A 24,166-nucleotide genomic window follows, 5' to 3' on the forward strand; every position below is an offset into this window, starting at 1 on the left:
TATTTGCCCCTGTCAAGACATGTGAACAGTCCCGGGCATGCATTTGAACATCTTAAAGCAACGATTTTAGAATCCGCCTTCAAAACGCACCACGACCGCGAGGTTCGGGAATCTTATCTCATTTATAAGTTTGGGTCAGCCACACTTGGAATTAATGAAAGTTACGGAAAACTAACGTGCTTATCCCTCGATTAAAATTAGCGGCTTCATAATTTTTATGACTATGTTCATTATTCCTACCCTCGAGTTTGCCATCAGAATTCGCAGAAACTCTCCTAACACAGCAGATTTATTAGCCTAATGCGGCTCAGCAATGCCATTTGTCCTGGGGAAGGAGGCCTCGTTCCCACCACCACTTAAGAATGTTTAACTCTTTGTGATCTATTCATGTTTAACCTTTTGTGACCCTATCTATTTCCTGTTCAATTGCTAGCTTCTGTGAAATGCTCTTTTGTGCCCCCTATGTATTCTCTTCATCCGTGAGGGGCACACCCATCTACGCTTCCCTCCGAACCAGTCTTCCCAGCCACTGAATACCTCACTGTATACCCTCCCCTTTCTTTTCAAGCCGCGGTTGTCCAGTTTCCCCCATTGTCTGAACTTGCAGCCCGCGGGGCATACGTTGACCCGTCATGGTGCAACCTTGAACGCTACATTGTTAACGCGAGCCCTTTTTCTCTCTCTCGCTCCCCCCCCCCCTTTTTTTTTTTGTTTGTTGATGTTGTAACATAGGCGTAGCCTGACTGTATGCCCACTCTCCTTTTCCGAAACATTTTCCGCTCCTTCTCACAGTTTTATGCAAACCTATATAAGAAATGTGTTCAAAATGTTTGCGACAGTAAAATCATATAACTTTACTCTGATGAAGGCAAGTCCCGTTGCTGCTACGTAAGTAAGCATTGTTTGTTATTGTGGTATTGTTCTTGCTGTTTATCCGACTCTTTACTTATACTATTTCTGCGCGCTGTGTGAGTTTATCTTTCTCTAGATATATATATATATATATATATATATATATATATATATATATATATATATATATATATATATATATATATATATATATATATATATATATATATATATATAGGGAGTAGTAGAACTTTGAAGATGGTAGAGAACACAAGAGAAGAAAAACTTCGAACAAGGTAAAAGCACGATTGTGGCCTACGTTTCAGCAAAGAGAACTTGCTTTCCTCAGGGCTTTCCTGAGGAAAGCAAGTTCTCTTTGCTGAAACGTAGGCCACAATCGTGCTTTTACCTTGTTCGAAGTTTTTCTTCTCTTGTATATATATATATATATATATATATATATATATATATATATATATATATATATATATATATATATATATATATATATATATATATATATTTATATATATATATATATATATATCCTCAGTTTTTACTGAGGGAAAATATTCCAACGTTCCCCTTTTCGATGACCTTGATTGCCCATATATTAAACCAATTTCCATTACTGTCGAAGGTATTGAACCTTTAATAAGCAACCAAAAACTGTTCACGTCCGCAGGAGTAGATAACATAAACTCAAAACTTTTAAAAAACACGAAATCAATTTCAAGTGTGATCTTATATCACATATTCACGCAGTCATTATCTTCTTGCCAGTTGCCAAGCGACTGGGAAATAGCTAAAATCTTGCCGATCAATAAATCGGGTAATAAAAACTCACCGCACAATACCGTCTCATTCGCTAACGTGCATATGCTGTAAGATGCTGGAACACATTATCGCTTCTAACAGTTACTGTCATCTTGAGACCAATAAATTCTTTTACACGGACCAGCATGGTTTTAGGCAAGGCTTTTCTTGTGATACGCAGCTATTTGAATTCACCACGGACTTACACAATAACATGAACAGTAACTCACAAACTCATTGTATCTTCCTGGATTTTTTCAAAGCATTTGATCGTGTAGCCCACTGCCGTTTTTGCATCTTGAAGTGCAGAGGTGCGCTGCCTGACACGAAACGTAGGACATGGTTAATACCACAAAAACAGACAAGGTGAGGCGCAAACTATCAACTGTTTATTATCTTGTGAAGGGGGGCGGTTATATATGACATGCACGAAAAAATAACAATAAAACGCTACACGTGACATGATATCTATTCCTCATTTAGGAATAGATATCACCAACTAGCCTTGCTGAACACCAACTAGCCCACTCCCAAGCCTTGCTGAACCACTGCCGTTTAATCTGTAAATTATCCACCCTCGGATTAGATTCTTTAACCTTATCTTGGCTTCGTAACTTCCTTTCCATGCGTGAACAGTTTACGGTAGTTAATGGGTCCACTTCGCCGCTTTCCCCTGTCACCTCGGGTGCACCTCAAGGCAGCGTTTTTGGCCCTTTAGTTTTTTAATATTTATTAATGACTTACCTCCTCGCGTAACATCTTGCATGCGACTTTTTGGATGACGATTGCATAATCTACCGAAAAATAAATAACCCTAGTGACCATGCAACGCTTCAAAATGACCTAAAGGCTATCTGTGACTGGTGCAATAGGTGGCAAATGTCTCTGAACTTAACCAACTGCCAAAAAATTTCTTTCAGCCGAAAACGCGTTAACTCTAATTTTTCACACTTCCTAAACAACCATTTAATTACTGACGCTTTAAATTATAAATACCTAGGCGTGCTCTTAACGGCTAACCTTTCATGGTCCACCCTCATTAACGTCATATGCACTAAAGCTGCACGATCACTGGGATACTTACATCGAAGTCTGCATGCTGCTCCCTCTAACATTCGTCAACTAGCCTATAAAACTTATGTACTACCACAGTTAGAGTTCACTTCTTCCGTTTGGTCCACCTACCAAAATCACTTAATTGAAAAAATAGAAGCAGTGCCGAATCGGGCTGCACGGTTTACAACCAAGTCATATAACTTCAGTTCAAGCATAACAAAAATAAAACACGATCTTTCACTAGAAACACTGCATCTCCTCTCCTGTCGCTCTCCTGTGCATTTTTCACAAATACATTCATAGCACCAGATATTCCCCTTTGCGCATTATAACCCCTGTTTCCACATCGCACAGATTATTTAACCAACGTCGCTTCGCACGCATCTACGACACCACCAAAGCATTTATTTCGTCTGCTCTTCCACGTGCTATCCGCTTGTGGAATGATCTTCTTGATACCATCGCGTCGCTAACTAACCCGGAAATATTGCGTCATCACTTGCAGATCCATTTTTCAGATTAAACAGGAATGATTCCGTTCGCATCGGTTTTTTCTTAGTTTCGCATTGTGTTCTACTTGATGATGTTTTTATTTTTTGTGTAATTCTCTTGTCGTTGTGATGATGGTGTGATGAAGTTCTTTTTTGACTGCTCACTTGACTTGTTGATATCTGTATATGACATGACTAATTATTGTATAACTTTTGTTCGTTATGTATGGTCATGCGCCAGAGCAACTTTTTCATTTCGGTTACCTCGATGATTTCCTTCACATTTCAGTTACCGTGCTTCCCCATCAAGCCACCCTAGTCGCAGAGCGGCTGTAACTTGCAATCTCGACAATGTGGGGCATGATAAACGCTTAATGTCTTCGATGCATTGTACTGATGCTTCTTCGGCCTTTGATTTCGACACCGACCAGTTTTTTCTACGTAAAATTTGCCGCATGAAAAAGGGACAGCGTGTACAACTTCCTGGGCACCGGCTACAAACTTACTCCTTGTGCACCATTGCATCACAACAGACCTACAAATGCTTGTACAGTATTTCGAACAATTCGGTGGTATTGAAAATGACTTTGGAAAGTCACTTTGATTCGCTATTTACGACATCGCCAGATTGCACGAAGTAAAGAAATGATTTTAAAAATGTACGTAACACCACTTTTTAAAACAGGAGCTGTAATATAAGAAACCAGGCATGTTACAAAAGTTTTGCAGTGCTTATTATTGAAGTGAACAAAACTGTATAGTAATTGATTAAGGTCGTTTCAAACTATACATACGGGAGTGGTAGACACGGATTCTCTTATTTACCTAAGAAATATTTCTACTCGTGTATTAACAATGTATTTAAGAATGTGTATTTTTAAAAATGTTTCAATTGGTTTTTATCGTGTGTGATTTCCCGTTATACCTTGAGGGTGAAGGAGAGAAATTTTCTTTGTAATTTTTTCCGGCCACAGAAGAAATCCTTTATTGTGAATTTAATTACGTTTTGTCCGGTTGCGAACAGTTCTATATAAAAAAACTTGAGGGTGGAGGTTTCAGAAAAAAATTCCCGCGCCTTCCCGCGAGGGGAACACGAGTAAATGCAGAGCATTGGGGGTCGGTAAAGCCGCGTAAAGTCGCGTTAGGGTGGGTAGTTGGGTCGTATTTGCCTTGGTGTTGGTTTGGGGTAGAGAGAGGAGAGTAAAGTCGCGTTAGGGTGGAGCGAGCGTCAACCAAGGAAGGAAGGAGCAACGCAGTGACTGAAGCACGAGCGACCGCTAGCCGCTTTATATTTGCAGCACGTGCAGTAAAGGGAGAGCAGTACGGGGGGAGAGCGCGCATGCGCAAGCAGCGCGCGCCCTTCCACGCCCCACCGCGCTGCTATCACGCACCTGTTACGCCGAGACCGCGAGGGAGCGAACGGGCTGACTACGACGCATGCGCGTGCCAGCTACTGTTAAGAGAGAGGAGGGAAGGAGGAGAGGCGCACCTGCTGCGGACGCGGAGCTGTGGAGGCCGTCCGACGCAGGAAGAGGCGAGGCTAAAAAATGCTCTGCATTTAAAAGGCGCAGTATTGTTCGTACGAGTAGACTCCGGTGTTTAATGATAGGGTCGACATTTGAGTGACTGTAAGGTTTAACGCGCCGACGCAACGCAGGTGATGAGGCATGCCGTAGCGGATGGCTCCAAGATACTGCGTACCGTGTCTTAACCCTTTTATTCATTTTCTTTTTCAGACCAACTTCGACTTGAAATACGCCGTTTGCAGCCAGCGCTGGAAGATGCAATTAGAGGTAAGTTCTAAGAAAAATGCGGCGATCTATGTGCGCCATTCACTTGATTTCATTGCATGCACAATATCACACAGCTCTTACAGTAAGTAACAGAAATCTCATGCAGTATCTAGGATCTGTTAAAAAAATTACGCCCACCTCCCCTCGCGGGAACCCTGGTGTGATGCGACGCTGAAGGGGGTTCCATTGGCGTCGCATCAAGCAATCGTCGGGTACGGCAAGAGAGCAAGCGCGGACGACCGTCGACTGAGACATAAACCGGCCGGAGCGCGGAACTCCGCTTCTATGCGCAGCGCGCCCGAAGGAGAGGAGACCGCGGTGAGACAGAGTACTGCACATGCGCACAGTGCGCAGCCGCGCGCAGCGCGCAGCGCGACCGCAAATGTTGGGAGAGAGTGTTCGCTATTGGAGAGAGGAGAGGAGGCGAGCAGAAGAGAGACGCAGCTGTGCGGACACGGACGACGGACGCACGCAGGACAGGGCCGCCGGCAAGAGATGCTCCTCTCAGCGACGCATCTAATACCAGGCCGCCTAAGCATTTCTTATGATGTAGTGATTGGGAAAGAATTATGTCCAATTGCAGGACTTCTCCTCTTCTTTCCGTTTTGCGCCTTTTTCTTCTCTCGGTCACAATGACTCGGCACGTATTAACATCGATTTCTTTAGAACTTTTTTATATTCATACAAAGACTTTCCACAAGAGAAAACACCACCACTTTAGTTGAAAGCGCATGGAAAAAAAAAACTAGTCGCCATCTCGGCCTGTGAAAGTGGATGTCCAGCAAAGCTATTCTAAATGGCTAAACCACTACAATGGTGATGGAGGCGGGTATGAAATGTTTCTCTTTGTCTCGGCGGGCTCGTCGGTTGCGCTCGGCTAAGGTTAGATAAGCGTACAGAGTATCGGCACTTTTTTCTCCTATTGTGTCCGGCCGCCGCCATGATTGTGGGTCATTTCTCATCACGTGACATTTGTTTACACTGAGGCCGTTCATAAGCTCCGGCTGCATAAGCTACGGCTGCGCGCGGCTGACGGTGTTCCGAATGCGAATCAAAGATACCGAGTGTAACAGCATTTCAGCAGCAGAAGTGTGCCCAAAGATGTGGCAAATGCTGTGTCCTGCCGAGCCTGACGCATGCGCTCGTCGTCTTGGGCAAGAATTTCTCTATTTAGTGACACTGGTACTGCCTAGCCTTCAACGATAATACACAAACATAATCTTTACCAGAAAAACATGGTGCGGGGGGGGGGGGGGGCTGTCCCATTGTTCACAGGCATCTTACAATTTATAATACGGTTTTGGTGCTTGTTTTGTGGTTTCCGTAAACAAATGATGAGCTCTATGCTGTCTTGATTAGCGTGATGCATGTACTCGGCGTCTTAGGCCTTGGCCCACGGCGATGAAACCGTTGGGGGTAGAGGTATACAGCTTTGCTGCAATAGTGTACTCTATTCGTACATACGCAGGTTGTGTTACAACGGGGAGTCAATTGAGTAAGGCTCTTTCGGCCGGAGGTTGTACGGAGGGATATAAAATGGTTTGTTATTGCTGGTGCAGATGTTTTTAAAACAACATAGTTTTGTTCAACAACGAAACTAAGTTGGGAAAATATGATGCTTTGAACACGTCGCTGTAATCTTTAAGATTTAAATCTTAACTTATGTTACTGAAGTGAGGTGATATAGATAGAAAAAGTAGGTACCTAAAATAATAAGATGAAAAATAAGACAAAAATCATGGCGTTCCAAACACTTAACTTAACTTAAACACTTACTTCCAAACTTAACTTAACTTAATTCCAAACACTTAACTTAAAGAATTATCTGGAGCCGTTGGAACGGGCCAGTGGTCCGGAGAAGTCTGTTTTAAATATGCCACCTATCCTTTTACAGCCGCACAGCGATCATCGTCAAGGGAGAAGCCGACCTACGCCAAGGTGGCCAGCATGCTCAACAGGACTCGCGAGCTGTTCAAGGTGGCGTTGGACATCTACCAAAGGGGTGCTCCCGCCTTCTTGGACACTCTCACCACAGAGTCTGCTGCCGGTAAGAACCCGAATACAACTTGAATGATAGCGTCGAAGGCATTGGACCCCTTCCATGACACTCCCGGCGTTGCTGCGCCCGGCCAGTGATACCATCTAGCGTTAGTGGACAGCGGGAATTCATTCGCAAGGAGCCGGGCTGTGCCCTCTGCTTTTCAATCTAGCTATTCTTCATGTCCCCCAAAATTGAACGCTGCATTCCAAACATACACTTTAGTCGCTACGCACACGACATCACACCTTGGACAAGTGGAGGAAGTGATGCACAAATAGAGGAGAGTGCATTGGAGCCGGCCTCCAGTGCTCCCCCTCCCCCAAATCGGAACTTCTCTTTCTCCCTACAAATCGAGCGAACCGCACGATTCCCAACATTCATATCTACATAAATTGTTAACCTGTTTTAGTTGTCCCACAAATTGAAATCGTCGGCTAATAGTCATACACCGTAATCGTTCAAACACAGAGTACATCAAGTGCTCTCCTATCATGTCTCACAAACTATCGGATTCCTTCGCCGCATCGTCTCCAAAAATACATGGGCGAAAGGAGGTAGACAGGCTCCGCCTCGTCCGAGCATTCTTCGTCAGCCTTATCACCGACCTCCTCCCCTCCCTCCTCCCCGCTAATTCAGAACTGGCCAAAATCAATAGGCCTCCTGCGCTGCCCAGGGGCGCTGCGCAAGCGGCTTCCGGGCAGTACTTCCGGGTAGTACAAAGCTGCGCGGGTCCCATAGGATCCCGTGTTGACAGAAGCAAAATGAGCTCGACGCTCCCGATTATTTTGCGACGTGGTCACCAGCTCATCTCCGACGCGTCCGATCTATTTCAGCAATCAACTTGGCATTAGGGGAAAAAGCTTTGCAGCGCTAAACACGTTTACAGCGCCGACGAAAGTGCCGGGACCGTGACGGTGTCTGCTACTCGCAGGTTCACCGATCGATGGTCGTACGAAGTGAAATTTTAAGTGAAATGTCTAGTTTAAACTAATACTCTAGGTGACAAAGTCTTCTCAAAAACAGCCGAGAAGAGTGTCGCAATTAGCGATGATCGCGCTGTAAAAAGCCAGCGAGTCCGGCGGACCGCAGGCTTGCCTGCTGCGGTGCGCCGCTCTTTTGCGTATATGCGTGCACTTTCATTAAACAGTGCTCGTTTGCGTCGCCGTTACGAATACATGGTGCAGCGTTAGCTTGCCGTTTTGTTGCGTGTCTCAGTGACAAAATGCCGCGACCGTCAGAAGCGTGAAATATCTGTTTTGCGATTCCGACATTAGTGGCCGTAAAACAAAGTGGTCGGGCGAACTAATTCCTTGTTTGCTCTCGCTTTACTTAATTACGCTCTTGCAGCATACATTCCCAGTTCGCACTGAATAGTTTAGTATGAGGGTCAGCAACGGCCGAGTTCCATGCAGCCGACAAGGCGGAGGGCTGGACGGCAAATCGGGTGGGAGGAGGAGGGGGCCTTTGAATGCAAAGAGAAAAAATTCTGCGAATTTGTAATAACATTTGACAATAATCTGGCGAAGTGTGAAGATGGGGGGGGGGGGGGGGGGGTGGGGGGGTGGGTGGGGGGGCAGTTCAACTGGAGGACGCCAGTTCTCTGTTCTTGTCTCGCTGTCTAACTCCATTTGAAGTCAAAACTGGCGTGGCGGCGTTCAGATTCGACGACCCATGCACTAGAAAACCAACACAGTCAGTGATGATCGTATGTAAATATTCGGGGCCCCGCACCGTGTATGCGGCTGTGTTATGTTATGCTGTGTTATGTGATGTTACAGAAGTACACATCTCTGCAGGCAGCGGGCGTGTGATTTGGTGCATGTTTTGCGTCCTTTATTAGCGCTTAATTTGTTTATTTGGCGTTATTGCCCCACCTACTCGCTAGTATACATGTACCCTGCCGTTCGGAAATTGTGTGGCGTAAAACGTTACGCAAGAATCATTTAGTTTGCGAAAATACGAAACAAAATTTCCACTCGTTTCGAAGGCGGTGCCAGGCCAGCAGTGTCAGCTGAGTCGGCTGCGCAATTCTTGCGTTCGCTTGCATGCTCCCGCTGAAGCAACCTTTTGCAGTTACCTCAGGATATAGGATGAGCAGCGTTCCGTGTTTATACTACTCGTGAACTTTCCTTTGTCGACCGCACGCAAGAAGAAAAAACTGTAACTGTCGTCAAACAGTTAAACCACCCGACCTGGCGATACTGTCCCACGCCGCGACCACTGCGACCGCTCGCTCAAAAGAAAGCCGACAAATCGGCTTCTTTTAGCGGATATTACTTTGTTTAGCCTCTGAAACTACTTAAAGGGCTATTTCAAACAGTATGCAGTCATTTAAACACGCCACAAAGCGCCGCAACCAACTTTCACTCAGGCTTGTAATTGAAAACACGTGGAGGCCGGGCGGCGAGTGTCGCCTGCTTTTGTATTACCCAGAGGCGTTGGCCGCTAGGGGCGCTGCATGTCGCCAAAACTCCAGCGCAGAAGGCCTATTGCCTCATCTGCACAATAAACAAAGCTGCTCTGCAGCTCCCACTCGGCACCTCCACTGCCAGACTACATAGAAAGGACTGGGTTGAAAAACATGGCCGAAGAGTTGCTAGAGGTGCACCGCATCAGTCAAGTAAGCCGTCTAGCCAAAACTATCCCCGGAAAACACCTCATTCAACGCTTACACCTCAATGCGCCTATCATTGCTGACCCCAAACTCCCCACATGAATTGACACCATGCTAGCCTCAAAGTATACGTCCGCTCCTCCACAATATTTCCACTCAAATTACTAGGGCTGTGAAAAGCAGAGTGTCAAAGCCCTACCAGAGCGCTACCCCATATGGCCTGCCATGGTGTACGTAGATGCGGCCGAGTACCATCACCGCAATGCCTTTGCACTGGCAACCGTTACTGTCCCCACTCCCCCCCCCCCCCCTTCCCCCATCAACTTTACGATTCCTACCTCGGAGCCTTCAACGGCGGAAGAGGCGGCAATCGCACTAGCCTTGTCGCGAGTGGATACAGAATTTACCGTGCAGGATTGCATGTAAGGAAACTATCTGTTCTATGGTAGAAATAACCACCACGGTGACATTCCCCGCGATAGCTAGTGTTCTGCGGTGACGCCAGGAAAGAAACGGCGTGGGTGATCACCACCAGAGAGAGCCTGTAACGTTGGAAATGTGCAAGATCGCTCCAATGCGGGGAGCCTACGTGAAGACATGTCGCAACTGGGGGAAGGAGGACTCCTTTATTTTTTAAAGAAATTTCATCCCATACAAGTAATCGGCTATCGTCGCAAGCCAATATTGTCCAGGAGATTTTATGGCTGATGTTTAAAAATAAGCATTCTTAATGTCGTGTAAAAGGACTCGTCGTTGGGCGAGTTGGTGTTACCCAGCGAGAAGTGCTAACTGCGCAAAATTCTGACAACCACCGGGAGAGCAGGACACAAGGACAGGTGCAGGTGTAGCTTTATTGCCGGTGTGCAGGGCATAATTCGCGAAGAAGTTTATCTTGAACGAGAGTTTTATTTTCACAAGCTTTTCTATTTCGCTAATACGGTACGAAGGATTTTGAACAGATAGTCATGTTATTGTAAAGCTGCATCCTAATCGAGCACTCCTATGAATTTTATGGTAACGTGTTTTATTACACGCCGTATGATAAATAGGTATGACTGAGTGGGCTATCATCTACGTGAGGTAACCTTTTCAACTCCTAAAAAAGCCGTAGAATTAAAATTGAGTTAAATCGCAACAATTAGGAACATGTTTCGAACCGACGCCAACATCGCGGGAAAATACTATGCACTTCCACTTCCATTCGAATAAATGGTCAAAAGCGCGCCCACGTCAGCAGTTCAGGCAGTCCCGACCAACAAAACAACCCCGTTGAACGTCTTTTTTTCGCACAACAAAACACTATTTATTCGCAGGCTTGTTTCCCTTGATGCGACTTGGAAACTGGGCGTTCGACTTTCCGCCCTCCAGACTCAGTGTTGCCCTCATGGAGGCACCTGTTCCGTCCAAGGGGTTCCTGGAAGACTTTTCTGACTTGTGCATATTGGAGCTTTCTACACCCCGGTGAGTAGCTGCGTTTTTAATGCGTAGCATTCTTTGACGAGTACCCCCACAGCCGGGACCGTGTAACGCCCTGCATTTCCGGAAAAGTGCAGATTTGGCGGATGTAACACCTTTAAAAGTTATAATAGCATAAATAGAGATATATGTTCCAACAAAAGTTTGAAAAACCAAAAAATAAGAAAAATATAAAACATTAAAAGTTTTACAAAAACGAGTTAAAAAATAAAAATATGCACATTACACACCTCCATAAAACACCAAAGACCGAACAAAAAGTCCGCAAAAAAACGTTCAAAATACGAATTGTAAATTGCGTAAACGGACCAACTATGCCGTACTCCTTCATCTTCGGTAAAAAAACAAACATAATTAGCGAACCAAAGACATTTCATACCTATAATGGTATCTATTTGCATCGTTGGGGAAAAGAAACAAAGGAAAGCATAAATAGCAAGATAATTAAACTTCTTTCAATACTCATTGCCATATTTGGCTGTAAAGAACTCACACTCTAGACAAGCGGCATATGCATGCTATGGATTAGTAGAGATCTATGAATTTCTGCAGATTGATATTTTGCGCGCTGGGCATGCGCGATTAAAGCAATCGTAGTTCTCTTCGGACGTCCCGCTTGTGGCCGCTACTTGAGAAAGATAATGGGGCCATTTGTATTCTTTTGTAGAGCTGTATTTGCTAACAGAGGGGCTGAGCGGGCGAGTTGGTAGAATACATTCTTCAAACTAGGGCGCGATACGAGCACAGTATCAAAGTCGTAACTCCACAAACGCTGCCCTAGCAACTTTATGGGAATATTGGAAACTAAGAATAACATGGTGGTAATCTATCCCCGAAAAAAAGGAATGAAAGTTACAAGTAGCAAATGATTCCGCGTAGGGCATTATTTCTTTCTTCTCAAGTCATATCAAGAAACTCTCTCTTTTTTGTGTACTACTACCGACGTTTGGCTTATTCAAGCTTCCGAACGCTTAGATTTATGAAATACCTCAATGTGATCCCTCATTTTTTGGTATCTGCGTCCGTACAGAATATTGGCACATTGAACAGCGCGGTATATCTACGCTCTCTACACTCGGGCGAGAAATGCGACACCACTCGCTTTTAAAGACGGTAGTCGTTCTTCGGCTACTTAAACCCAGAAATTTTGCTCTGTCTGTATGTCTGTCTGTCTGTCTGTGAGTCGATTCAGCCACCCGGCCAAAGTAAAACAATGCCTGCGCAATCGTCTTATATAGTCACAGCTAAATGTACCCATCTAAGCCCCGTGTCATGTTCGTACTTGTCAACATTGTTGAAGAAGAGCAAGACATTACGCAAATATAAGACGACAGATTAATACAGAAGTGATATTTGCAGTGTTCCTTTATAAAAAAATCATACATGCTTGATTTTTGCGAAATTAAATACTTCATCAACTGCCGAAAAAAAAATCACTCTGCCGTCGCCTGCTGTTGCCCGCGCCACTATAGCTTCTGGCGCCATTTTAAGAAATCAACCGGCAACAGTTACGAAAGGTTCCACTAGATAGGTTCCACGTTCTTCTTGCAACGCACGTGGAGTAGTGAAACGCGGTTCTATAAACGTTGAAGTAGGGAGCCTCGATTCACGCGCGTCTTCGCCGTACGGCAGCGTTGCCATCGAGGCACCCGGCCTGGAGCAGTGGAACGCGGTAAATTTAAAATGGTTTAAGCAAAACTTTGGCGTCTTTACCTTGGGAGGAGCGCGACGCATGAGGAACAAAATGAGAGGTGATCGGGAAGGCGAAAGGAGGCATTTACTTGGCAAAAGTCGATAAAGACTATCGTCTTTTGTCGACATTTGCAACGAAAGGAGCAGATACGCGGCCAATTTTTTATTTACTGAATTGAATGCTCCCTTAAAAGCGCGCATCAGATAGATAGCTCGCACGGTTTGTTCCACGTGCACACTGTTGCACGACAGTAGGAGGGGCAGTAGACAACTGTCGTTGAACAGGGCACGTACTGAAAACTTGCTTCTCCTTACTTGGACAAGGCCTGTTTTTTCTTCTTCGTGGCGTTTGCAACGCCTGTGTACTGCCTCGCATACTTTGGTGTTGTTTCTCGGCGGATATATGGCCAAATGCGCATCGTATTTCGAGGCAACCTTTTTATTTTCCTCTCCAGAAGTCCTGTTGCCTCAAATCGGAAGTCCCCGCCGCGGTGGCTGAGTGGCTAAGGCGTTGCGCTGCTGAGCACCAGGTCGCGGGTTCAATTCCCGGCCGCGGCGGGCGCTTTTCTGATGAAGGCGAAAAGCAAAAACACCCGTGTGTACGAGATTTCGGCGCGCGATAATGATCCCCAGGTGGTAAAAATTAATCCGGAGCCCTACACTATGGCGCGCCTCATCGCCTGCGTTGCGTCGGCGCGTTAAATCAATCAATCAATCAATCAATCAATCAATCAATCAATCAATCAATCAATCAATCAATCAATCAATCAATCAATCAATCAATCAATCAATCGACCAAGTCGGAATAAATATATTTAAAGATAAAAGGAAGCAGTGAGATTACATTTTTATTAGAATCAAGAGGCGAGCCATGCACAACGCTGGGCTTCCTATTTGCACAGTCAGTCGGAGAGTTTTGATGAAAATAAAAAAAAATGGCCTGGAGAATAAGTGTTAAGGGAAAGTGAAAAGCACAAATAATGCACAAAACAAGAGCACATCAGCAAAAAGAATGGGTGCAGGAAGAGTGAGAAAAGCACTCAAAAACCAACCCTTACCCAAGAGGCATTAGGGAGCCCAAAAGAACTTGCCCATCGGAGTAGTTCATTCCTGGGGGTCATAAAACGCGCTCAAATCGTAGTGCCTAACAAATACGTAGCTGCCTTAGCGCTGTCCCTTGCTATGACGCGAACGTTGTAAAACACAAAAGCTCCGTAAACAGGACGCGAAGGGGGCCGCACGTGTCGGACCCTGAGTAGATAAACTGAGCCTTCAGATGCTGGCTACGTCGTAAGCCCTCGGTGATTATGCGCCGGTCTTGTGGGTCGGCAGAATGAAGGGTGCCTATACCGAACTTTGAGATATCCACCTGAAGAACGTCCTTGAGAATGGCACATGGGCGCGTAGTATCGAAGTAATTGCGAATCGACGTAGCTTGGCGTAACGCGCATACATTAGGCGTACTCCGGCGTAGAGCACTGCACGGGCCCGGGCCGGCCCGAAAGCCCGGGCCCTACCCGGCCCGCCCGAAATCGAATATTGGCGGGCCCGGGCCGGGCTCGGGCTTGAATTCATAGCCCCGGTCATTAATAGTTCCGACGGGAAGTGTAGAAAAGAGCATAAAATTGAATATTCTGAGTTTACTTTTACGCCTTCTTGATGTTAGTTGTACATATTGTTTTACAAACATGTTTTGCTAGGTGTGATAGTCATATACTGTCATTTAAATCACTGTACTGCATACTGCATGTACTGCATGTACTGCATACACGTTTTATATTTGGGTGTATAACGTATCAAAGATACAGTTACAAGGAATGCCCTAGCGGGGAAGGAATTAAGACACACTGGAGCTGTACACCTATGTCTATGTACGTGTGTTTTACGATGTCGAACCAATCTAAATGCGGCTGCCATGGCTGGCAATCGAACTCGTGTGCCAGAGAAGCGTCACCGCTTAACAACCACTGCAGGGAAAATATTTCAACGCACGCACGTACTCGTGGATTCAAATGGGGAGCAAGAAATCTCAGCAATACCAACTTGTGACCGAGACAACCACGTGAAATTGCCAAGAGTCTGGTCATCAAAGGTGGTGGTGCCTCTCGTTTAAGAATACGAGCTATTATTACGCCGATGTGGCGTGAACTGCAGACGGTGTAAGCTAAACTACGGGCACTTTTAAACCCTTATTTTTTGCGTTTCGATTCAGGACGTGCTTGTACAGACTAGATGCTCCGTGTGATTTTCCGCTACGAAAACACTGGTCCAAATATAATGAACAAATTTTCTTCAGCGTCTAAGACCGGGCCTGGTCACACGCACGCGGGCCCTCCCTAGGCTCAAAAATAAATGACCGGGCCCGGGTCGGGCCTGGGCTTGAGACGGCGGGCCCGGGCCGGGCCCGGGCTAGGTTCACTTATGAATGCCCGGGCCCGGGCCGGGCCCGGGCTCGGTGTCACGGGCCCGGTTCGGGCTCGGGCTTCACAAAAATCAGGCCCGTGCAGTGCTCTACTCCGGCGTACGGCGAATGCAATGCTACGCGCTTGTTGCGCCGAAGTCGGCTCACGCCATATATCTACGCAGTGCACCTGCGCGCACCGTGCGCTGAAGCCAGGAACCAGTTCCTCGCGCGTCCGAATGGACGGGCCGTTGGCCGACGGAGTTGGTGGCAAGAACGGCGCTTGGTGTATTCCGTACGCGTTTCCTCCCAGGTTTAAAACGGGTTGTCACGTGCAAAAAAGGTCCTCGTTTCATTTTTCTTCGTTATAAATCAATTCACTCTTCACAAATAGTGAAGGCAAGCTTCAGTTGAAGCCTGTTCATTGGCGGTAGGCCTAGGCCACGGGCCTAGGCCGTTGGTCGCCGTAGCGGTTACGCTGACTGCCATGTGGTTGCTCACTCTCGCTGGCCTAGTCCGCGGCAGCCATATTTCTACGCATGCTCATATAAATGCGCGAGCACATCGGTATTACGCGCCCTGGTGGCTGAGCCTTTAGAGTTTGTATTGCTTCCTCGTGCGGCTGCCTGATAACAATCGGCCTTTGTGCTAGCAGGGCAAAAGCAGTGGAATCAGTGCTTCCCCGCATTTAGTTTGGACGGAGAGTGTTTCGTGTGTCTATACTGCGAACCAGCTAGGAAAAATGCGTGCTGCCGAGTGTTTGTTGGCAGTGTACCAAATTCTAGCGCATGAGAAGGGAACTCCTATGGTGAAATTGAGCCGGTGGACGCTGTCCCCGTCATCTGTAACTAACAAGTTGAAGAGTGGGTAAATATGACCAGTCTGATTAGTTTTGTTTCTATCAGTCTCTTTACTTTTTTTAAGTCTATACAAACAGCCATATTATTTGCCTTTATTCACTGCGAACCGCTATTCAACCGCTGATCGGGCAACAATAAAGATGTGTTGAATGTGACCTCATTTTTCCAAGTTAAAGCAAAAATAATGCAATACATTTTCAGCTTTCGCGAATACTGATTCATTGAGTGCCATTTTGTGTGAAAAAGCGAAAATTTATAAAAGTCGTTTTTTAAATGACGTCGAAAGGTGGTCCTTTTTGCGGATTTTCATATTTTGGTCCACTTGAAGAAGCAGTATTTTGAGAAATTTGCTTTCTACAGCAATGATCAGGGTACAAAATATTCAGCAGTTTCTTGTAAACAAGTCTAAAAAATAGACAGCTTAGCCTTTAGGCCAATGTGTAAAAAAACAAACAAACAAAATGAGAAGGGCCAGTTTTGAACGACACTGCTCTAGCTACTAATTTTGAGAAATACTCTCTCGAAAGATATACGTATAATGAAGTCAATTTTTCTAAATCGAGCAAAAAAGTTTGCAAAAAGTTGACCAAAAAGAGTATGAACATTTGGAAGAATTTCCGCTTTGTTTAACTGGTCTCCTGAGTTGCTACACCATGCAATGTGGGAAGTAGCCCTGCCCGATCGCGTCCTAAATGTATTTGTTTACTAAACCATTTATGGTGTACTTCTCACTAAAACAATACCAGTTCCGTGGGGAGGATATTGTGTTGCAAGTGATATTAAGTTTCATGTGAAACAAACCAGGCCATGCCAACACTCTGGCTGTCCTTGTCTGATCACAACCAGAGAGCTGCATCTAAGCGTGCATTCGGAAGCATGAACACTTACAAGACATTTTTCCAGACGCCCTCACGTCTCAGTTATACGTGGATCGGAGCACCCAATGTCATCGCCAGTCCGCATCCTGCCCTCACAACCATTGCCCTTGCTTCCTTGCCAACCGCTGTCTTCTTGTTTTTTCTAGGGTGCCAGAGGAGTGCAACATCAGCACACGGTGTGCGAACCAAATGACCGACCCATTCACGGATGGCTACTGGCTTACGCATGAGATATTTTACGCCCTCATTGCTTACGCTGTAAGTTCGTTTTATTTGCAACATTTCTCAATGCACGGCAGGCCAACATTTTACTTTGCTTGTAAACTGTCTGTCAGTGAAACGACAAAAGCTTGCTCCTTTCTTTCAAAGACACCGAAGTTGAAATGACAAATAAATCTGCACGTAATTACAGCAACGTATGCCGGCAATGCCAACACAGCGACCGCTGTTCCTCCCTTTTCCGCTCCCTCCCCCACTTGGCACGTTGTTCCGTGATGTCCCACCATCTGTCCCGAAGGTGTAGGTGTAGCACAGAGCTAACCACTTATGAAGCCGTACATCCGTCCCGAAAGTGCTGCACACCGCATCGCTGAACGGATAGCTTTATGAAACCGATAGTTGAACGCCAATTCCATCTAAAGGAGAACAGTGAAGGTGATATGCCGTGGAGTCTTTCCGAGTTTCAGAGAGAAATCCCAATATCAGTACGGCTCCGGCTGCTGAGACAGCCAGCATGCGTCACGGGTACAGACACCCCGCACCAGACAGAGGCAGGCCACTGTGAGCGCAGCAGTTTTCCTAATAAAGTTACCTGTAGCGCACGCTACGACATCGATGAAGAAGTGGTGATTTCTCGATCCTCTATCGCCCACTGCCTGCATTGTACCATGCGAACAGTGTATGGGGCTGACGCTAAGACAAGGCGTAAAGAAAGACAGCCGTGATAAATGCATCAATTCCTTCTTGTGTTTTTCATTACCTACAAGCTGATTGGTCGGCTACAATATCATCTATTGACGTCTTGTCACTTTCGCCGCTTAAACTGTCCGTTCGTCTTGGCTTTTGTTATGATATTATCTTCCCCATGAGCCCGCCAATTCAACTGAGGACTGAAATGGTTAAAGAAAAATAATGTGAGTGGGCGCTTTGCTAGACTTCAAAACTAGAACAATGCGGACACATTCCGCTCTGGTGTAATACAGCCGGTATCCCAGGAGCGGTGAAACATATGGAGAAGCCAACGCCACGCATATACATCAAGCAATTTAACACCGCATACTTGATTGAACTTGGACCACGAGAGGAGGCTTTCTGTCAAGGCACCCTAAAGCTCCGCAATGCGGAACGGTGCATCCATGTAACATGCGTTCACAGCTCGAGTGTTCACCACTTTTGATATTTTAGCAGGATATTACCCCGGCGCAGCATTAATTTTCGCACAGAAGCCTTCGGCGACATCCAAATCACCTATATTCGTAATCAGAGACGAAGAGGTGGTGAGGATGATGATTGGGTTTTTTGGCGCAAGGCCAAGCGAGGGAAAAGAGAGCCAAAGAAATTAGACGAAGAGAAGAAGAGCTGTAACATCACCGGTGGCGCACGGAGACTGGCAATTAAACTAGATATCCCGGTGAGTTGTTTTCTAAAGTCCAACTAAGAACGAAAGGACACCCATTCATGCTTGGTAAGCTTCTTAAAGTGCCTCTGAATAAGCTTTCGCTCGCGCATTCTGCTCGCAGGTCTTCTCGCACGAAGGTCTCCCAAGCTGGTCCTTTCGCCCTTCTACGCATCACCGAAACTTGCAATACTCATCGTCAGCCACTGTATGCAGCTTTGTCAGCGTTCCGATTTTCCTGCACAAACTCTGGGCTGTCGTGATGCTGTTGATACTCCTAGTTTGACGAAAAAGCATCAGCGCACTCTCCTACTGTGGCAGTGCAATCCTTTCAAATAACGCGTGAAACAGCGGGTTTATGGTGACCAGCAGGTAGGCCATGAATTGCTTCATATAACGTACAGCCTCCCGCTAGAATACCTCTGATGAATGTTCGCGACTCTACAAAGATCCACAACGAAATATCTCGAGCCAACGCCACAGATTCGAACCCTGGATAATCATTAAAAGCGTCGAAATGCAATTTAGGAGACAGGCTGTTAATGTGAATGAAGCCGAGCGGGCAGGAGTATTAGCGACAAATTCTGACTATTCGTATCCTTGAAGCAATCTGGTGTAGCCTAGTAGGATCACTTTTGGGTAATGTCATGCAATCATTAGCCCGCCTCTGTTAACAAACCTTACTTGTACAGCCACTGAGTAGCCACGCTCGACCAGGTACACTCGTGAACACAATCATCATCTTCCGTGCGTGTCTGCTGCCAGGTGGCCTTTCGCACGTTCATTCAACGGTTCCTGTAAAAGGGCTGATAGTTGGGCGAGTTGGAAATGCTGTATCTCAAAAAAAAAAAAAAAAAAGAAACCGCGCGCAAATTAACGGGGAGAGGGACACATGGGAAACACAAGCGCTTGTGTTGTACTCATACGTTCCTATCCTTGTTAATTTGACGCAGTTAATTTTTTTGAGATGCAACCGTTCCTATCTCGCGATGCCTTAGTCCATTGTTCGCATCGGAGTTTTTTAAAGGGAAGGTTTGTTGGTCCCACCGACGGCGGTGTCGTAGCCAAAGCGCCCTGTAGGACAGCCAACTTTGTACAACAAGATGGCACACAACGATGGGGATGATGGCGACAACGACGATGAAACAAAAAAAAAGTCCTTCCCGCAATCGGAATCGAACCTCGGTCCCTCACCCGACGTCCATTCGATTGCGCCATCACCGCCGAACGGAACAGCGCGAAAGAAAGCATACAGTAAAGACAATACGTACACAAGCGCTTGTTCCTCACTCTGTCCTGTATTTTGCGCTGTTTTGTTCGAAGATGTACCAACGTGCCCAACTACCGGCCCTGCTGCCGCCATGGTATTCGGGACGCTCAGCATTTATTTTGTGTTCTTTGCGTGATTGTTGGCTTTGGACTTTGGCTGAGTTGAAGTTAACTTTGGCTTTGGACTTAGCGATTCGTTTGCTGCCGTCTGAATTTCGACCTAGACTCTCAGGCCGTGTGCGCTTTGATCGTTGACCATTGGACTTCGATTGCAGCGGCTGTGACTTTGGCACTTCGCCGCTTGATTTTGGCAGGCAAGAAATCATCGCGTTTCGACAATCGGCTTCGTTTGGCGAAGTGGCTTCTGATTTTTTAAATTGAATCTTTTTTTCAAGGTAATGTTGTAATGGTGGACTTTGCGGAGCCAGAGGTACTTACTACACTCCACTGTATCGCTGACCTGACCGCCGCCATGGACAGGTACTCTACAATATCTCCTCGAATTTACGGCTATCGGCGTAATTTTGGCAGGGTTGGTCACTATCTTGCATGGCAGGCTGTGAGATTTTTCTAATTTCCTTCAGCCCGTGAATTCCTTACTCAATCCTGGATACCAAACAGACGACATAAAGAACATTGATTTTAGGGCTTACGAAAATGGTTTGATTTTTATTTGCGACTCTTGAAATTTTTTCCACAGACTGGTGCCAATACGAGGCTTAGTATTCTTTTCAGCAGTGCGGCACGCGTCGCAGGGAGGCGGAGGCCTTGTAACGGTTCTCTGAAGGATTCGCAACGGTGACCATGCACTCGAAACAGTGGGAGCAATGAAAAGGTCTGCAACATATTTCTCATGGGGAATGTGGGATACATTAAGGTAACTCACGGCCTGTATAAGTCAATAAAAAGGTTACGCAGTGATCCAACGCAATGGGCAACGCAATAATTTTACTCAGTGCATCTAAAATCCACGAACAGGTTGCCAATTTCGGAGCGGCAGTTCATAAAATTTAATTTTCTTTTTGGGGTTTCATTATTTCTAGAAGTTGTAATTCTGGTAATGTCGTTTTACTTTTATTGCGCTGCCGCGCGTTGGGTTCAATTTTGGGTTCAATTTACACGGACCTCGTGGAGTCATTTTTTGCACCCAGCACCAATTTTTTACCCAAGTACAACGTTTATCAGGAAACGTTGAAATGAAATAAAATCCTAGCCGGCGTTGCAAAATATCCTCGGTTTCACCAAGTTGTATACAGACGAAGAGGTAATAGCTCAAAGAATGGCTGGGAACAATGGGTGCAGAAGAGAATGTAGTATTTAATACGTTTAACCACTTCTTAACTGGTACACGGGAAATGTTCAACTTCGTAATCCTGTAAAGTTGCTGAAAATGTACACCTCGGCGCTGCATTCTTTCTTTCTTCTTTCTAGAGCCCATGTAGACATCAACTCGAACAGCTCCTCAGCGCTGACGGACAGAAAGATATCAGAACGTTTTTACGGCGGACGTGCAGTAACATCTTCAGAGACGCCACGTTTGAAAGCAGCCGCGGAGTCCCAGAAATGTTTCAAGATCTTTTCATTGAACAGGGTAAGTTATTGCTAAGTATAATTCGTTTATTGAATTGGTCCAACGGGGGACTAACACGTTTCCTTTAGTGCATGCTTATTGTTCCGCTATAATCATTGAAGCCTGTCGTGTTAGCGACAGTATATAATTTGCAAATGTGATGTCAAAACAGATGGAGCGACTTTCCGGGAAAAAATGAGTTCTTTTTAAATGCACAAGCTAAGTAAATTCAGGCGGCGTGCTTCCGAAAATGGTTCTGCGAATTATTTCGTTTATTTTTGTTTGCAGGGAGCGTGACTGTGTTTTACAAACAGTTGCTTGCTTTCCATTTCTAGTACTGTGCGTTTCTTGGTATGGCAAATAATGTCGTAAATGTAGAGGGCAGTCGACATGACGGTAGAAAGTACTCAATACGTACAACGCGAATACTTTTACTAGAGCGTAACCATACCTTGTACGCATTTATTTTTTGCTAGCTCCGCAATGTACAAATGTGTTTTTAAAGACAGGAAAACCAGAGAACATTGATTTTTCCTTTAACAAGCAATTTTTACTTTAACACACTGAATATGCTTGTTTTCGCTACCCGATACCTGCTCGACGATGAAGCAAGTTGCCTTACAAAGCAGAAACGTTCCCTCACACACTCATTTTAATCACATTTTGTAACTACTCACATAATAACCGTCACAAACTATGACGGTATCCGGATAGGTGGTAACGGAAGTCGGTGTTATTTAAGTGACTGAGGTTATTGGCTGCTGCCACCTCGCACATTTCTTCTCGTCGCTAACGTTCGTTCCTCTCTTCCTCAGAAAAAGCGAGGAAAAGAGACAGAGTCCGCCACGAATGCTGTTGTGAATTGGTAGTTGTGTCTTTAAACGGGATTTCTGTTGTTTTGTATGAAAAATCAATAAGCTTGTTCTTTAAGCGTTCATGAAATAAGTTATAGTAAGTGAGAAAGTGATAGTAAGAGAAAAACACTTTTAACATAACTATAAACTTGCTCAAACAAAAAAAAAGCAACGAATCACCAAAACGCAGCATTCGGATATCGTAATGTCCTTGCATTAACCACGTGAAACTGCGTTCAACATTTATTTCAGTCGGGTTTTGCGGACTGGCGGGGTTCCCGGAGTTCTACAGGCCGGAGTGGATACGAGCCATACGCAGCTGGCAAAGAACTGACGGCTGCTTTACGGACGCCTTAGAAGTAATCGAGGACCCGTCCACGAGTAAGCAGAAACACCTTTGGCCGTGGTTTGACTCCCATCCCTGTGTGGAAAATTACGCAAAAGTGTGCAAAGTTGTTGATCCACAGTAAACGACTCGACAAAAGTCCCTTAGTGTGGATCAAAAATAGCGTTTCCATCGCAAACTACATGCTGTTTGGCTGCGCCAAGAAGAAATATTAATCGAAAGCTAAATCTGTTAAAAGCTAAATGCGTTGTACGGAGTATGCGTATGTGCTACTCCGTAGGTATGTATCGGTCCGCTTGAATAGCAGCAGCAACTGTCACGTTTTAGCCGGAGCTCAGTCCTTATGTTGCGCTTTCAGCTTTTACGACGCCAACCGGCACCCCGTAGCTTGATGCACAATGAATACAACAAAATTATTTTATATTTTTTTATTTTTCGTTTTTTAACGTTTCGTCGACCAATTATGCCCATTTTCACTATTATAACGACTACAATGGAACTTTCCTGAAATATACATTATTGTGGAAATGGCATGTGGTATACGTTTCGACATTCTCTCCATTTTTAAAATATTTTTCTTATTTTTGAGTTTTCCAAAATTTTGTCCGACAATTATCTCCGTTTAGGTTACTACAACGATCACATTTGAAACTTTCGCGAAATCTGCATTATTGTGGAAATGCAGGACGTTACACGGTTCGCCACTTTCCGTAATTATTTCATATTTTTCTCATTTTTTTAGTTTTTCTATATTTCGTTCTAACAATTTTGTTCATTTATTCTGTTATAACGACATCAGGTGGAACTTTCGTGAAATCTGCAATGCTGCCGAAATGGCATTTGGTATACTTTTTGACATTATCCGTATTTTTTAAATATTAGGCTGATTATGCTGGCGGATATTTTATGCTGGCGGATATTTGATCGCTGCTAGCTGTGCAGCTGCGAATGACAATCCGTAACACAACTTTTTTCACCACACTATCATCCCCTTCCTCGCATGTGGAACTTTATTCTCGCATGTGCAACCTCGCTGGCCGGTCAGTGTAGGCTTAGCATCGCGGCAGATATCTGATCGCCACTTTTAAAATAAGCCCTGATAACAATCCCTAGCACAATTTCTCACCACACTAACACCTACTTTCTCGCATGTGGGACTTCGTTTTATCGATCAGATTGATTCGGAAGAGCAGCAACAAGCGGTTGCTACCGTGGTCTGCACAGGTTGGAGCTGATGAGTGGGGCGAGCTGACAGGCGGGGCCGGCGTGTGCGCGGACTGTTTCCGAAGGCAGAAAACGCTTCACGATTGCCTGCTTTATCCATTTCTTGCGAACGACGCGCGGAATCTACAAATTCAGCTCAGCGATCGTCGTAGTTGATCGGGTGATTCAAGGAATCACCCGATCAACTACGGTTTCGTTCAGCCGTGGTCACGCGCAGTCTCGCTGGCTGCGAGAGCGACGCAAGAACGGAAGCTTTGGGGCGCCCGCTATTTCGGCAAAATGACAGACATGCTACCTGCGGTACCTACAGCAAGGACA

General features: G+C 45.4%; 1 protein-coding gene across 1 annotated transcript in view; it reads left to right on the forward strand.

The window, feature by feature from the left end:
- Nucleotides 1-24,166, forward strand: part of LOC144169265 (UPF0764 protein C16orf89 homolog) — a 185,903-nt gene that overhangs the window by 152,432 nt on the left and 9,305 nt on the right. Inside the window, exons 2-7 of the mRNA XM_077698332.1 lie at nt 4,952-5,008; nt 6,903-7,055; nt 10,977-11,124; nt 17,117-17,228; nt 21,286-21,445; nt 22,531-22,659. Coding sequence (XP_077554458.1) covers nt 4,952-5,008; nt 6,903-7,055; nt 10,977-11,124; nt 17,117-17,228; nt 21,286-21,445; nt 22,531-22,659 — 759 coding nt within the window. The remainder of the gene's footprint in view (nt 1-4,951; nt 5,009-6,902; nt 7,056-10,976; nt 11,125-17,116; nt 17,229-21,285; nt 21,446-22,530; nt 22,660-24,166) is intronic.

Source organism: Haemaphysalis longicornis, unplaced genomic scaffold (assembly GCF_048455015.1).
Source record: "Haemaphysalis longicornis isolate Haplotype H1 unplaced genomic scaffold, Haemaphysalis longicornis Haplotype H1 scaffold_2, whole genome shotgun sequence".
Taxonomy (NCBI): Eukaryota; Metazoa; Arthropoda; class Arachnida; order Ixodida; family Ixodidae; genus Haemaphysalis; species Haemaphysalis longicornis.